We start from the raw sequence: 15,269 nt of genomic DNA, 5'->3' as shown, positions 1-15,269 counted from the left end.
GATTAAGTCTGAATCGTGTCCATGGAAGTCATAAAAAGTAAAAGCCATATATCTGTAAACAGCAAAAGGCACCACTTCAAGATCTGTCTCATATATCTGACAAGATCTGTTGAAAGACATCAAATGGCTTTTGAGTTGTGCTCTGGAAACAAATTCCCTCCATTTTGAGACTAAGTCAGAATTGTTTCCATGGAAACTGGGAAAGAGATAAATCACAAAAATCTGTAAATAGCAAAAGGCACCACTTTAGGGTCTCCCCTACATATCTGCTAAGTTTTGCTGAAAGTTATTACGAAGTTTTTGACCTGTGCTCCAGAAACAATGCCCATCCTTCCATTTTGAGACTGAAACGTTTCCATGGAAACCCAGAAAATAATAAACCACAAAAACCTGTAAAGAGCAAAAGGCACCACTTTGGTATCTGCCAAACTTATCTGCCAAGTTTTGCAGCAAAATATTGAACGGTTTTTGAGCTCTGCTCCAGAAACGAAGCCCATCCCTCCATTTTGAGTTGAAGTCCAAAACATTACCATGGAAACGGAAAATAATAAATCACAAAAACCTATAAAGAGCAAAAGGCACCACTTTGAGATCTACCACACATATCTACCAACTTTTGCTGACAGATATTACAATGAAACACACCTCTCACTTTTGAGACAAAGTCAAAAATGTTTCCAAGGAAACCAAGAAAATGATAAACCACAAAAACCTGTACATAGCAAAAGGCACCACTTTAGGTTCTGATTGATATATCTACCAAGTTTTGCAGAAAAATATTGAATGGTTTTTAAGTTCTGCTCCAGAAACGAAGCCCATCCCTCCATTTTGAGACAAAGTCAGAAACATTTCCATGGAACCGAGAAAATGATAAATCACAAACACCTGTAAATAGCAAAAGGCACCACTCCGGGGTCTGCCACACATATCTACCAAATTTTGCAGAAAGATATTGAACATTTTTTGAGTTATGCTCCGGAAACAAAATGATTACAGACAGAGGACAGGCAGACAGACAGACAGAGGGACAGACAGACGAGAAGTTGACTATATCCCGCATCATTACATGCTGGGGGGATAGGAATCCAGTGAACGGATCTTTAGATATCTCACCGACATGGTAAAACTAATGCTATATCCCCATTTTCATGGTAAATGCTCGTCAAGCGATAATAATCAGGGAACATCTTGAAAATGGAGAAGCCTTATTGTTTACTTTCTATTGAGTTTAAACGCCATAACACAATTTTAAGATGTAAAGATGTAACTCTCAGTATGGGATTTCTGATTGCAGCACAACTGGAGATAAGAAGGGAAACCCAAAATGACAGTTATAGAACACAAAGATATGTCCGTGTGGTGATGATAATTGATCATCGAGTAATGGCTACCAATACGCTCGGACATTATCATGTGTCTCTTTCAAAGAGACATTATGTAAAATATTACTTGAATAATATACTATTTTATCTGAAAATGTTCAATTTACCACACTGCTTGTCTGTCTCAAAGATCATGACCAGAAAAAAAGTACACAATAGGATGCATTTATGTATTTTCCCTTCTAATAAGAAACATGACCATGAATACATACCCTGTTCGGATCATTCAATCTTTGTACACCCATCAAGAAGTAACAAAGGGCACTTAATAAATGCATAGTGTTTATTTCATGGGAAATGTCATCTGAATACAATGAATGATTTGAAAAAATAAGTGCATGACTCAGTCGCATCGCCCCAAAAACCTGAAATACACTTACTCTCGTCCCCTCTGTATTAAATTTACATTACAAATCAATAAGAAACGGCACATCATAAATTACATTGGAAAACTACCCTTCATTCACAAAAACATATGTTCTCTGTGCCAGATGCTTGTTTAGGTATGCTGTGATATACAACACATGATCTGATATACAACTACCAGTATAAGCTGAATGTCACCTGATATATAAGTACAATAGTATGCTCTTACATCTTAAAACTAGACAATAAAATCATGATGTTTTATTATTATAAAATCATGAATGCAACAATAAAAATATTCTTAAAATATTTCATTTTAAAGTTGATAGATGTGTTCAGTTGAAGTCACAGATATGGCAAATTATATTGTTTACCAGGGGATGACAAGGAGCTGTATGGCTGTGTAAGTAAAGGCACTTGCTCTACTGAATATCTTTTCAGTTTCAAACTCAAACATGAAAAAAAACATACAAACATTTATGGTGCTCAAGAATATTTTCCAATAATGAACAGAGTCTTCACAAAGTATTTACAATACAAACACACAAATTATATATACAACTTTTACATCTAGCACAGTTAGTCCCTGCTGTCGTTGTTAATCCCTGGTGTTGTTAGTCATAGGTGTTGTCCGCAGTCCCTGGTGTTGTTAGTCCCTGGGGTCTAGTGTTGTTATTCCCAAGTGTCGTGAGTCCCTGGTGTTGTGATCGAATGGTATTGCTGTGAGCTCCTGGTGTTGTTGCGAGCCAGTGGTATTGTTGTGAACCCCTGGTGTTGTTGTCAGCCAATGGTATTGCTGTGAGCCCCTGGTGTTGCTGTCAGCCAATGGTATTGCTGTGAACCCTTGGTGGTGTTGTCAGCCAATGGTATTGCTGTGAGCCTCTGGTGTTGTTGTCAGCCAATAGTACTGCTGTGAGCCCCTGTTGTTGTTGTTGCGAGCCAATGGTATTGCTGTGAGCCCCTGTCTTGTTGTGAGCTAATGGTATTGCTGTGAGTCCCTGGTGTTGTGAGCCCCTGAAGGTGTTGTGAGTCCCTGGTGGTGTTGTGAGTCCCTGGTGGTGTTGTGAGTCTGTGGTGTTGCTGTGAGGCCCTGGTGGTGTTGTGAGTCCGTGGTGGTGTTGTGAGTCTGTGGTGGTGTTGAGTCTGAGGTGGTGTTGTGAGTCCATGGTGCTGCTGTGAGGCCCTGGTGGTGTTGTGAGTCCGTGGTGGTGTTGTGAGTCCGTGGTGTTGCTGTGAGGCCCTGGTGGTGTTGTGAGTCCGTGGTGGTGTTGTGAGTCCGTGGTGATGTTGTGAGTCCGTGGGTGTGTGTGAGCCCCTGGTGTCATTTGTCCATGGTGTCATCATTAGTCCCTAGTATCATTGTAATATAATATCACTGAGGTCAATAAACAATCAAATATATACAAGCAATACCATGGGGAATGAAAATAACAAAGTTCTGGTAATGCAATGATAAAATTATGTTTGATGAATAGTAAATATATGATGTTCATCAAAGTTAAGTGAATAAATAAAACAGCATACATGCAAGAATCAGACACAGCAAAAATGTTATAAAGACGAGAAGCATCACAGTTTAATGAGACTGGAGTGAGAGTGTGAGTGAGTGAGTGAGTAAACATACTTGCATTTAGCATTATTCCAGCAATATCATGGCAGCGACAGAAATGGGATATATAACTGCTATCAAAGTTTGCAAATAAATATTATTCTTGGGAAATACATAGTTGATCTCTGATATTTTTCAGAGGCCAAAACAAATTTATACAGGACAAGCTCTTACTCTGACACACAATCTTGGTTTTGACACAACATAATGAACAAATGCTTGTAGTTCCTAAAGGTAAGAGCTGTCTCCAACTGATGTGCTGAATTCATGGGTGGACCATTTGTTTCACAGAGTTGGGTTCATAACCCTACCTCATCACTGTTTCACACTACACATGATTTCAGCTTTACAATATAATCATATTTATATCAGAAACACATGATTAGGGGAAATATAAACATCATATGGTATTCACAATTAACAAATTATACTGCTGTTAGGGCAAAATACACAAACTATTTAAACTGGAAGGCACATATATCTGTTAAGATTGCATAACATTCAACAGATGGAATATAGAAAGGTGTACATCTCTGTCCATCATGCAATACATGTACTTAAACAATAGGTCATCTTATCAGACATAGCACTGAGTAAGGTAGGCGACACAGCAACACTCACAGCTGCTGCTGCCCAGCAACAGTTACCTGGGTTGTTCGACATTCAGTGTAGTAAAATATAACACTGTCATTGTATTAGTTTCATGAATTATACTACAGTCCTTGAGACACACACAGTCGTCTTTGGACAATGTGAAGCATATACCCACAGCCAGTGGTGGTTACTTTTCAGGTACACACTATGTATAGATGTACTGAATCGACCACTTCAGATGTATGTGCAAGGCACTTGTCAGTGCTATCAGACAGTATTTACATGCATGGTGTGTTCAGTTCAGACTTGTAGTGACCTTATGATGTCAGTGACATTAGCATCAATCTATAGCTTCTGAATACACGAAGATGAGTAAACACATATGGATTGCCTATTTGATCCTCTGATTAAATATTGCTGCAACTTGTGAGCTGTCTTACCCCAGCTATTCACAACACAGGAACCACTGGATAGTGCAAGAGTGATGGCATGTGATCACAAGTCCTCTGTCCTCATTGATTGTTGTTGGTTGGTCGCCAGAATTAAACCTTGGAAACCTGCCTATCATTTGACTACCCCAACAGCATATCCTTTGCAAGAGCTTGTCTATTAAAACATTGTACATATAGCTATGACATGTCTACAGAGCAACAAGTTAAAGAAGAACAAAGAACTTGACACTTCCCAGTCCATTAAGTGCCACTTCATAACACATGTATTCGATGTTCATTCTCCATGGCAAGCCCAGTAGCTTGTCCTCTGTCTGCAAGCTCAATAATAACCTTCTGCTAGCCAGTGACATCTTTCCCTAACACTAAACAGTGGGGAAACAGTCGCATGGACACCAGCTGATCCTAGGCAGTACTACATGACTTGTGTTGGTCCATCAGTTTCACTAGAGGTATCTTAGTGTCATTGTTGTTGTTAAGGATGCTGTTACCACCCTGGCAGGAAGGTCCTGGAGGAATGCAGTCCAAGCCATGCTCTTTGGCAAACTGAGCCTCTAGTTTATCCATTCGAACTGAACCTCTGGAAATACAGGAAATAGTCACCACCTTTCAGTTATGTGTGACACCAACTGAACATGGATGTGAACTAGCATCTGACTATTTTGATAAACCTAGGATACTTTGACTGACATTACAACAATACTGACAACAGCATGAAGCATCATTACCCTTGACATGCCACAGCTAGGTTCGAGGAGATGCAATATCCTTGATGAAAAGCATGCATGCACATCATATACTGGTACATGAAATCTTATCAAAAACTTCAAGGACATATTGCTTGAAGAAACACATAGCAAACACTCTGGATGACAAAAACAAAGTCAGACTCTGTGTATGCGACACAAAAGTTTATATCAAGCAATTAATACTTCTCAAAAGAAATTAAAGAACACATGAATTTGTTTATCCATTCAAACAGTGAATCTTTTGATCCGTGATTGTTTTTCATTAACTTCTTTTGAGCAGTATATGTAAAACCAGCACCATGTCAGAAGTTATATGTGTTTAAAGAAAGCTGTAAAGCAACATCCACCATAGTAAGCCATTCTTACAACATACACCATTAGCTCGGTGAGCCATTCTTACCTATGGCAACACCCATATCAGCAGATTGTTGATGAACAGTCAAGCAATATAACTGACAGAGACAGGTACTTCAGAGACAGGTAATCAAATATATGAATGATCATATTAAAAAGAAGTTTATTGCTAACCAATGACTTTTGAAAATGTAATACTTCATGGGATTATATAAAGGGATATGTTCATTGTCTCTGCCTTGTGGTTGTGTCAAGGCAGGCCATGAAATGAAGCCCTGTGTAACTTCCTGCCCAGTGAGCTCAACTCTGTATAGGGACTTCATAACAGCCCTGTTACAATTATCATACTTTGAAGCAGTGCACAGAGTAACAATGCAGGTAAAATACTTCAGGAATGACAAGTTTAAGCAAGAGTGACAGCAGTATAATTATCCATACTTAAGCATTACGTCATGCTGTAGTAGAGATGGTATCATCAATAAAGCTAAAGCTAAGGGACATGTTGCACTAGAACTATTGCTGAAGTCAATGTTACAATGGAGTATGTCAGAACCTTAGTGTGAAGACAAGGACCCCTTGACCTCCATGCCTAACTTTCGAAAGAATTTCATGGTCAGTTTTCTCATAAGGCTGCTGCCATTGCAACCACCACCACCACCACCAGGAAGGGAGATAGCTGTGTCCTTTAAATGCTGACTCACCCGGGCTGTGGGTGGGCCGACTGCTTGACCCAGACTGAAGGGAGGTTAGGAAGCAGCCCACTGCATGCAAACACCAAACACATGAGTCAGCAACAAACAGGCACGATAGAGGAGATGGCAAGAGACTTGGAATCAGGTTTGTCAGTGAGTGAATGTTGTTTATTGCCCAAATCGGCAATATGTCAGTTATTTCATAGCAACCTGTAAAAGAGTGTTTTGGAGCAGATACACTCGGAGCAGATCTAGCTGCAGAGTGTGTATGATCAATCAGGAGGACATGCAGTCAGTCACAGATGAAGATACAGAGATAATGAAGACGTAGCTGAGTGCTCCAGATTCAACTGAGTAATTATTTACCTGGAGATGACACAACTTTATGGATAATCAACTCCTGTATTTTAACAATGGCAATGTTATGGTATAGTTTCTTCTACCAGTTTCAAGCACTGAGGAATGAGAACCAATGCCGAAACATTTCCATTTTAAAAAATAAAGAAGCTGATAATTCATAAAGATGTGTTATCTCTATACCAGTAGCTTCTAGAATGCATCGCAGATAATTCAATTATATATTCCATGAATCTATAATCACTTGGTTTGTTTGGCTGATATTATGCCCATGTGCTGATGTCCTAAGACCTTTACACTTAGGCATGTAGTGACTTTTCATGAATACTGTTCAATGGATATAATGTATGTTCTGGGTGTTCATGACAATCTGTAAACTCATGCACTCCCTGACTGTAACATGTGTGGATGAAGACAGTGAGATAGCTGTGTGTAGACCAACAGGTAGGTAGAGATGTTAACATGGTGTGCACATGAAAACATGACAGCAACACAACAGATGGGAGCAATGACAGAAATACTGGCTCCAAATTATAGAAGATGAATTCTGAGATAGAATTGATTTGTAGTGCACGGATTATCATGATGATCTTACATGAAAAGTTCAAACATGTTGACTGAGCGTCAGTTTCATGTTTTGAACTCAGAACACAATTTTTACTTTTCCACTGCTTGAAAACACCAATCTCTGAACTCCAAATAGGTATGTCTAGCCACAGTTGTCTCCCTTACCCCATGAAAGCTCCGTGCACTTCAAAAACATGAACAAAAACTACACAGCTACCAACTGGGATACGTACACTATACCAGTGATATCCTGGCCTACCTATAGATAAGATAAAACAAAATGTGGACAAAATTCACCCATTAGTATGAAACATGAAACTACATGATGAAAAGGTTATCAGTCTTCACATAACAATTACAGCAATGGTGACATGTATAAGTGTGCCATGTTGACCTAGGGCAGCAGTTTTCAGCTATATGGTGGTTGTGAGGTTGTCCCTGATCTGCCCCTCTGTTAGTAGACATGTGCAAGTCACATAATAAGGTAACATGGCATACTAACAGTGCCAGAAGTACAGACTTTGTGGACAACTGACACCCTATGTGGTGTCATATACAATTAGCAAAATGACAACAAAAAAAACTAAAAAGAATACATAACCAATGAGTACACAGTTGTCATATGAGGTTTAGAATAACTTGCATCACATATAATGCAACTAACTTTCCCAAGCAAGTTCAACATGCAAAGACAGGTAATCATCCTTGGTGTTATTACAGTACTTTGTTAATATACCACACAATATTAATCCCACACCTCATCAAACTCTTATTCCTATTAGCTTACATGCAATTAATACACTATGATTGCACAAGATGCATACCCTACTTGCATCTAATCAATACAGCATCACAGACTAACTGACTGTTATATAATTATTCAATGCTTAAACAAACAGAAGAGGTACCTACTTCTTCTTCCCAAAGAAGTGCTTCAGTGATGACTTGAATGTTTTCTTGGAACTCACATCCTCGGAAGACTTGGAAAGATTCTCCATAGAATTATATCGTTTTGTTTTTTCCTTCTTTTTCTTGCTATCTTTTTTGGCCTGAAGGCCATCAGTTTCATCGGGGGACGTGTGCAGATCTGGAGCAAAGTCAGCCGGGCGGGGCTGGGGGAAGGGGGACGACAACCTGCTTGTGTTCCTTGTCCTGGAGTTAAATATGTCTGACTGTGGCCTTTCAACACCATGCGACTTGTGTTGGGGTTTGTGATTTGACAGCATTCTCTCATCAAACGAAAGCACCGAATTCTCGAAGGGGTTAATGTCAAGCCTCCTTGTGTGAGAAGACAAGGACAGTTGGGAGGTGTTACCATTAGTGTGGGACACTGTGTTGGGAGTTGGTGTGAGGGTGGTGTCAGACGCCGGTGGAACTTTCCTTAACTCTGTGTCCGAGGAATGTGAGGGCGACTGTGACTGACTCATTGTAACAATGTCAGAGCTTTCCTCCATCTTATGTTCACTGTTCCGAGACTCGGACCTCACTGACTCATCAAATGAGGAGTTTGGCTGGTCGGAGGAATCAGAGCACATGACAGGCTGCTGGATGCGAGCTTCATCTGTGTCACTTCGAGTGTCCTGCACAGACTCCAGGTTGAGCTGGAGGTCTGACGTATGCATGCTGCGATCACTCTTGTTGTGGCTGGAGGCTGTCTCTAACCCAGGCCCCCGGTCCTCAGATCCTGGAGAAGTGATCTGTGTGTCGAAGCCTTGCGACATGGTCCTGTGTGTGATGCCATCCTGTTGTGTGGCAGTGGCCTGGTCACTCAGACTATCAGCTAGTGACACAGCTAGATCAAGGTCCTCCGAGTAGTGTGGCTCAGAGTGACTATTGTCCATGTAATGTCGGTTTGTGTCACTGTATTTCAAGCTGTGAGCACTAGTAATACCATGATCCTCATCACCATACACACCATAATTACTACCCGTAATTCCATGGTAGCTGTCAGGGTAACTCTCCCTCCTGTGCCCGTTCACCAAGATCCGAGGGGAGTCATGTGGGAAGGGGGAGAAAGACCTCTGGGCTGGGAAGGAGTTATTGAGATGTGTGGAATGAATCATCGATGATGAATGAGAAGTATTTATAGTACCAGGCATGGACCTGTTCATCGCATTGTCCTGATGTCGCCGACTGATGATCTGATGATGACTGGGTCGACTTCGATTACTGGGAACACCTGATAAGCCCATGGCTGACTGGGGTCGACTGTGAAGGTGTTCATGACTATGACGAAGCTGGGATGATTCATGGCGCGAAATGAAGTCAATGGCTGATGCAGGACGATGCCTGTGATGTGGTAGGCTGTAAGTGGTGGCATAGTCAGGGGGCAGGTTACTCTGACTTCCGGTCTGATAATAGCCCCCCTGACGATCCCCCTTTTTCTTGAGTTTGTATCGCTTGTGGTGACTCATCTTATCTGATACTGGCGGTCGTGTTGCAATTGAACCATCTCCCTGATATCCCTTTGGCAGTTGACCAGTTGAATGGCGGCCGAAGGTTAGGTCTGGCTGACTCTGTGCTGCCAGCCGTTGTTGTGCTCCTCGACCTTCACGATAATTGCTGGTCATCTCCACCCAGTCAGGGGTATAACTTCTGAAAGAACAACCGGTTTGTGTTGTAATAACAATAAAACTACCCAGTGCTAACCACTTCCCTCATCCCTGTCAAGATCTGATCATCCCTATTGTAACCCTGTTGTGAGTACTGCTCTGCTCTTCCCCTCAAACAACCTAGTCCTAACCACCCCTCTCGTGGTAACCCTGCTGTGAGTGCGCTCTGCTCCTTTTCCCCTAACAGTCTAGTGCTAACAACCTCCCTTGTCCTCGTCAAGAGCTATCATACCTGTTGTAACCCTGCTGTGAGTGCGCTCTGCTCCTTTTCCCCTAACAATCTAGTGCTAACAACCTCCCTTGTCCTCGTCAAGAGCTATCATACCTGTTGTAGCTCCTGCTGTCAGTGCGCTCAGCTCCTCCCCTAAACAACCTACTGCTACCCACCTTCCTCATCCCCGTCAAGAGCTGATCATACCTGTTGTAGCTCTGTTGTGAGTGTTGCTCCTCCCCGTTGGAGTGGATGCCACTGTCCCTGGCACTGGCCGGCTGACCTGTATCACAGCTGCTGCCACTGGGACTTGACCTCAGCGATGGAGCAACCATCCTACAAGGATCATGGCATAGTCACAACCACAATACAACATTATTGAAGTCACAACCACCAAATATTACTGCCCTGTAGTCTTTGAAAAACCATTTCGAATGTGATTCATTGACTTAGAAAGGTGCAACTTCTATTACATGATAGCTATAGAAAGCACAATTAGCTCTGGTTACCTGCATATGCACATGTTCAGGTGACATTTAAATGAACTTCAATGATCAACAAGAGGAGAATATCAACGTAAATTTACTGGTGCCCTCTGAAACCTCCTGCAGGGAAGTGTTAGATGTGTATGGCCTCTGCAGCACCAGACAACAACTCGCTTGCCTACGTGTAATAAGGAAGTAGAGGTTTGCCTGATTGTGTCCTTGTCGTGACTGACGGTGTGGGTGATCTCATCACTGAACTGGTCAACAAAGTTGCGGAGTCTCGTCAGAGTGGACTGCAGGGTGTACTGGTCCGGATGTGACACTGCAGTATTCTTCAACAGTTGCTGTTGACATGAAACAACTATATGTAAACAAGCAGCGCTACAGAGCTCTTTTTAAAGTATCAGTTAGTTATCCAGCAGAGCACCACAGCGCCATCTTCTCACTTGGGAACAACATGTAAGCTGTATGAAACAGTCACAACTTTCTGCAATAGTAATGAATTTAACTTCTTTGACATTGGCCCTAATGAGAAACTGACTTGACAATCCTTGACAATCCAGCTTATTACATGTCTGTTCAAATATGATAAATACCAGTGTTAAATTCATAACCATCAATCAGATGTAATCATAGTCTGTGTGCTCTTGTGCTTGTGTGCTTCATACAATGGTAAATGTGTATTGTAGTGAATTCAATCTGTGCATGTATTGTAGTACACTGAAAGTGCTGTGTACTGAGGGTCTATTCGAGCCAACTCTACGTGCTGTGTGTACTAAATGTGTATTGTATGTACTACATGTGTGCAGCATAGTGTATAGAAAAGGGGACGCTGCCACTATTTGTTTTATCCCCAGATTTAGTTATTTTACACAGATGCCCACAATGAGCTGGTGACAAGTTAGATAACCTTGTCCCTTCTGTAAGTGTATTGTGTGCGTACTGAGTATGTAATGTCCAGTGTGTGTGCACATCATGTTGTGCGTACCTGCAGGAGCAGAGAGTACTGTGGTATCCTCCGTATGGGAGCTGTCAGCAGAGACACGATATCTCCTGAGTTGGGACGGTCTTCTCTCTACAAGAATACATCATGTATTAACTCAAGTCTTGTTCAACATTCAGCTGTCAACCATAGATACATCAAGTGAGTGAGTGAGTTTAGTTTTATGTCGCTTTTTAGCAATATTCCAGCAAAATCACGGCGGGGGACACCAGAAAATGGGCTTCACACATTGTACTCATGCGGGGAATCGAACCCGGGTCTTCGGCGTGATGAGCGAACGCTTTAACCATTAGGCTACCCCTACGCCCCAGATACATCAAGAATTGTGAACAGTTCTCCTTTCATCATCCCATGAAGTAATGGCTCCAACACAACATTACCAAGTACATGTCCCTACCTTAATAAAGTCCCGGAATTTTCTGGACTGTGTGACCTGTCTGCGAAGACAGTTGATGGCAGCAGGGAAGTCAGAGAGGTACTCCTTGTATAGCGACATTAGGTTGCCCTGAAAAATTCAAAAGAAGACAAAGATTAGCGATCATAGCTTCAAACCTTACTAGTGAGGGTACAGAAGACTAATACTACGGCAGAATTCCAGAAAACAAATTAAACTGGTGATATATACTTGAAACCCAAACCCTACTTTGTCAAGTGGATCTCAGTTGTTATCACAAGCTACAAGCTACTCACAGTCTGGGTATCGGTCATCTTGGCGAAGACGTCACCGACCATGCCGCCCCAGGTCCAGTGCTGAAGTCGGTCCTCCAGGATGTGCAGGATCTGGCAGTGCTCATCATACAGCTGCTGTAGCGATGGTGGCAACAGCAGGTTCAGTTCCCGTGTGCTCACATACAGGCCCTCCTGCAGCGGGGTCAGGTAGCCATCCAACAGCGACCACAGCTGGCCACAGTACTCACGCTCAGAGTCAATGATGTCCTGCACTGACTGCTGTCTCTCTGCTGCAGGGGAATGATAGCACTAGGTCAGCTCTCGCCATGGTCATGCACTCGTCTCAAGACATGTGGAAACAGGTGAGGGCCACCAAACATTAAATATTATTAAAATCTAAATATTTTAGATATTTAAATACTAACCTTACCATACCAACAGTCGTTGATTCGCCATTACCATGAATGGGTACTGAATGTTGCATCGACGAATGTATACACACGGAAGTGACGTGATCTCTGTACCCATGCAAGTGCAGGCCATCCAAAATTCACTTTTACTGAAAACTTGGTCCTTAGAGCCCAGAGTGGGGAGGAGCGTCCAGCGTTGGGAGGGAATTACCGCCCTATGGTAAGATAAGTATTTACATATCAAAAATATTTATATTTTTATAAATTTTTAACTTACCTTAACATAGGTCTTATGCGTATAGATTCCACAGATATGCATGGTGGTATCGGGCTCCAAAAAGGACCATCCCCACAAACTTCGTCCACATGGACAAAGAAGACACCTAAAAGGTGAAAGTTATCCACAAGACCAATGGTAAGTAGCAGTAATTACCTAATGGGCAGCTGGCCAAGTGAGTTGCTGGGCAACTACCAACACACCAAAAGACTGCAGACCCGCCACATCTTCCACAGCCAAGTCCCTCAGGTAATGACTGGCAAAGACTCTGGTCGACTTCCAAAAGCAGCCTTCCATTAGGGCAGGGACAGTACAATTCCTATGTAAAGCCATGGTGGAAGCTAACGCTCTCATATCATATTATTAGCTGAAGGGTGAGGCAGATTCGCAGCATCATAGGGGGGACAAAATGGTCTGACGAAGCCAAAGCGCCACCATATTCTTGTTGAACTCCCTTTTAGCCAAAGAAGAAAAGGGGATAAATAGCCTTTTCCAAGAGCGTCTTTTGGAAACCGATCTTGCGAAATACAACTTCAGTGCTCTGACTGGACAAAGAACTTTTTCCTCCACGTCATGAGGCCCCAAGATCAAAGAAACAAGAGGAAGAGAGAATATATACTCGCCGACACTGGTAAATAGGTGCCGCCATCGTCAGTATCATCTAATATATCATCATCATAATCAGGTGAGAAGAATCGCTCCTCCGATTCCTCCCACCTGACGGCATTAGAAGCTAGGTGTTGGTAAGATGAAGGCAAGGAAGCATCCTGTGTAGAGTCCTTCCTGGCAATGAGACACATCCGGAGTGCCGGAACGACGACATTGAGGACAGCACCACAGCAATCTTGACCTGGACATGAGGTGACGCTTCCCCCGAGTAAGTGACCTTGATCGACTATCCCCCTCAAAAGAACAACGTTGCAAGTGGGATCTGGACCTGGAACGCCGGTGTCAGCTTTGATGGGGCTACAAGAGCGACAAAGACTCGGAGATCTTGGCCAGGACCATCTGATCGTTCAGCCTTGAAGCGCCGAGCTCTCTCCTCCACCAACTGGGGTTGTAAATCCTCCTCCCTAGAAATAGTGTGAGAGACGTAAGGAATCCTATAAGATGAGGTCAGTGTGGGCATCGGCGTCGGCATAGGAGCCGGCATAGGTAACAGCACTGGTGTTCAGGATGGCCTAGGCACAGGCGTTGACATCAGCGTTGACATCAGCGTCAGCGTTGGCAACATAGACGGCGCTGAAACAGTAAGAGGAGGCACTGGCATCAGCAAGGTGGAGTCGGAGACCAAAGTAGGTGTCAGCACTGGCGTCGGCGTTGGATTGATATTAGGTAATAGCAGGGAACGTAGTAGTTTCTGCACCTCAGGATGGAAAAGCGCATCAGACTTAATAGGTCTACAACGATCTGGAGCATTCATCAATAATGAAGCTGGGGAGGACATCTTGCGCCGACGCTGCGTGAAGTGTTTCCTCTAAACTGCCAAGAAGGTCTTGAACTCGGTGGTAGATAACAGCGCACAGTGAAGACAATGGTGATCCAAGGTGCAAGCAAATGACGCACAATCGGGACACCAGGGGTGCGGATCCTTGGCCGATTTCAGGACTTTACAAATGGCGAGTCATGCACAAACACTGTATTAAAAACAAAAATATTACGTTAACGCAAAAAAAAAAAAGACACAAAAGTGTAGCAAAACACCCCTGCACGAACAATAGGCACGCCCCACTATGCAAAACAGCTGAGCGAGACAAATAAGATGGCTGCCCCCACAATGCGAGCGACACGTGCCATAAAAACAACAAAATATACAAGCCACAATGAAACAACACGGCTGAAATACTGTGTAAAAAAGAAAAGAAAGCCAAGGGACTAGCAAACTCACCAAATGCCCGTACAATCAAGAAAGAACAACATGGGAAACACCAACATCACAACAACAAGAGGTAGCCAAGTAAGTGAAGAAACTTCGTCTTTACACTTGAAAATAGGGAATAAGAACCATTCCTACCTTTGAAAATGTCACAACTTTAAATCACAAACGATAGGTGGTCTGAAAAGCAACAACACATCCTCACTCGAGGATGCTTGATGTAGAAGTGAAATTTGGATGGCCAGCGCTTGCGCAGGTACAGAGATCACATCACTTCCGTGCCTATACATTTGTCGATACATGAAGTAGCCATTTATGGGAATGGCGGATCAACGACTGTTTGATCTCGTTTAGCGAAACTAGAGGTAATATGCATAAGACCTATGGTCAAAAAAATTTCAACCCAAATAAACTCAACAAAAATAAAAAACTTAACACTCGTTTCAAAGTCAATAATTTGAACATTTTGGAAAATGGGTTTGAAATAACGATTGCATTCAATTCTGTTGTCATTAAAGATTCTATGCGAATGCGACTACAATGTCCATGATCAAAAACTGCGGGCCACCACTTAATGAAATTATGTCAATATCGGGTGTGTCCTCCA

At 42.5% G+C, this 15,269-nt stretch overlaps 2 protein-coding genes across 8 annotated transcripts in view; both read right to left on the bottom strand.

Annotated features, from left to right (window-relative positions):
• Positions 1 to 1,650: 1,650 nt before the first annotated feature.
• LOC137293947 (serine-rich adhesin for platelets-like) overlaps positions 1,651 to 15,269 on the bottom strand; it is a 69,554-nt gene continuing 55,935 nt past the window's right edge. For 4 of the 7 annotated variants that reach the window (XM_067824835.1, XM_067824838.1, XM_067824833.1 and 1 more), the window contains 8 exons: positions 12,121 to 12,389; positions 11,828 to 11,935; positions 11,416 to 11,502; positions 10,635 to 10,771; positions 10,150 to 10,278; positions 8,032 to 9,714; positions 6,205 to 6,264; positions 1,651 to 4,980 (listed from right to left, as the gene is read on the bottom strand). In XM_067824835.1, the coding sequence (XP_067680936.1) occupies positions 4,806 to 4,980; positions 6,205 to 6,264; positions 8,032 to 9,714; positions 10,150 to 10,278; positions 10,635 to 10,771; positions 11,416 to 11,502; positions 11,828 to 11,935; positions 12,121 to 12,389 (2,648 nt within the window). In that variant the 3' untranslated portion in view covers positions 1,651 to 4,805. Of the gene's footprint in view, positions 4,981 to 6,204; positions 6,265 to 7,352; positions 7,379 to 8,031; positions 9,715 to 10,149; positions 10,279 to 10,634; positions 10,772 to 11,415; positions 11,503 to 11,827; positions 11,936 to 12,120; positions 12,390 to 15,269 lie in introns of those variants that run through there. The other 3 variants (XM_067824836.1, XM_067824837.1, XM_067824834.1) reach the window with 3 other exon arrangements.
• LOC137294271 (filaggrin-2-like) lies at positions 2,567 to 3,073 on the bottom strand. Its single transcript, XM_067825278.1, has one exon. The coding sequence runs from the start codon at positions 3,071 to 3,073 to the stop codon at positions 2,567 to 2,569; it is 507 nt and encodes a 168-aa protein (XP_067681379.1).

The sequence above is a fragment of the Haliotis asinina genome, chromosome 8, assembly GCF_037392515.1.
Source record: "Haliotis asinina isolate JCU_RB_2024 chromosome 8, JCU_Hal_asi_v2, whole genome shotgun sequence".
In the NCBI taxonomy this organism is placed as follows: Eukaryota; Metazoa; Mollusca; class Gastropoda; order Lepetellida; family Haliotidae; genus Haliotis; species Haliotis asinina.
Note: the sequence above shows the minus strand (reverse complement) of the source record. Positions and strands in the feature narration are given on the sequence as shown.

What these genes read in the sequence shown, in the direction of transcription:
- LOC137294271 (XM_067825278.1), bottom strand. Translation starts at nt 3,073, where the DNA reads ATGACACCAGGGGCTCACACACACCCACGGACTCACAACATCACCACG.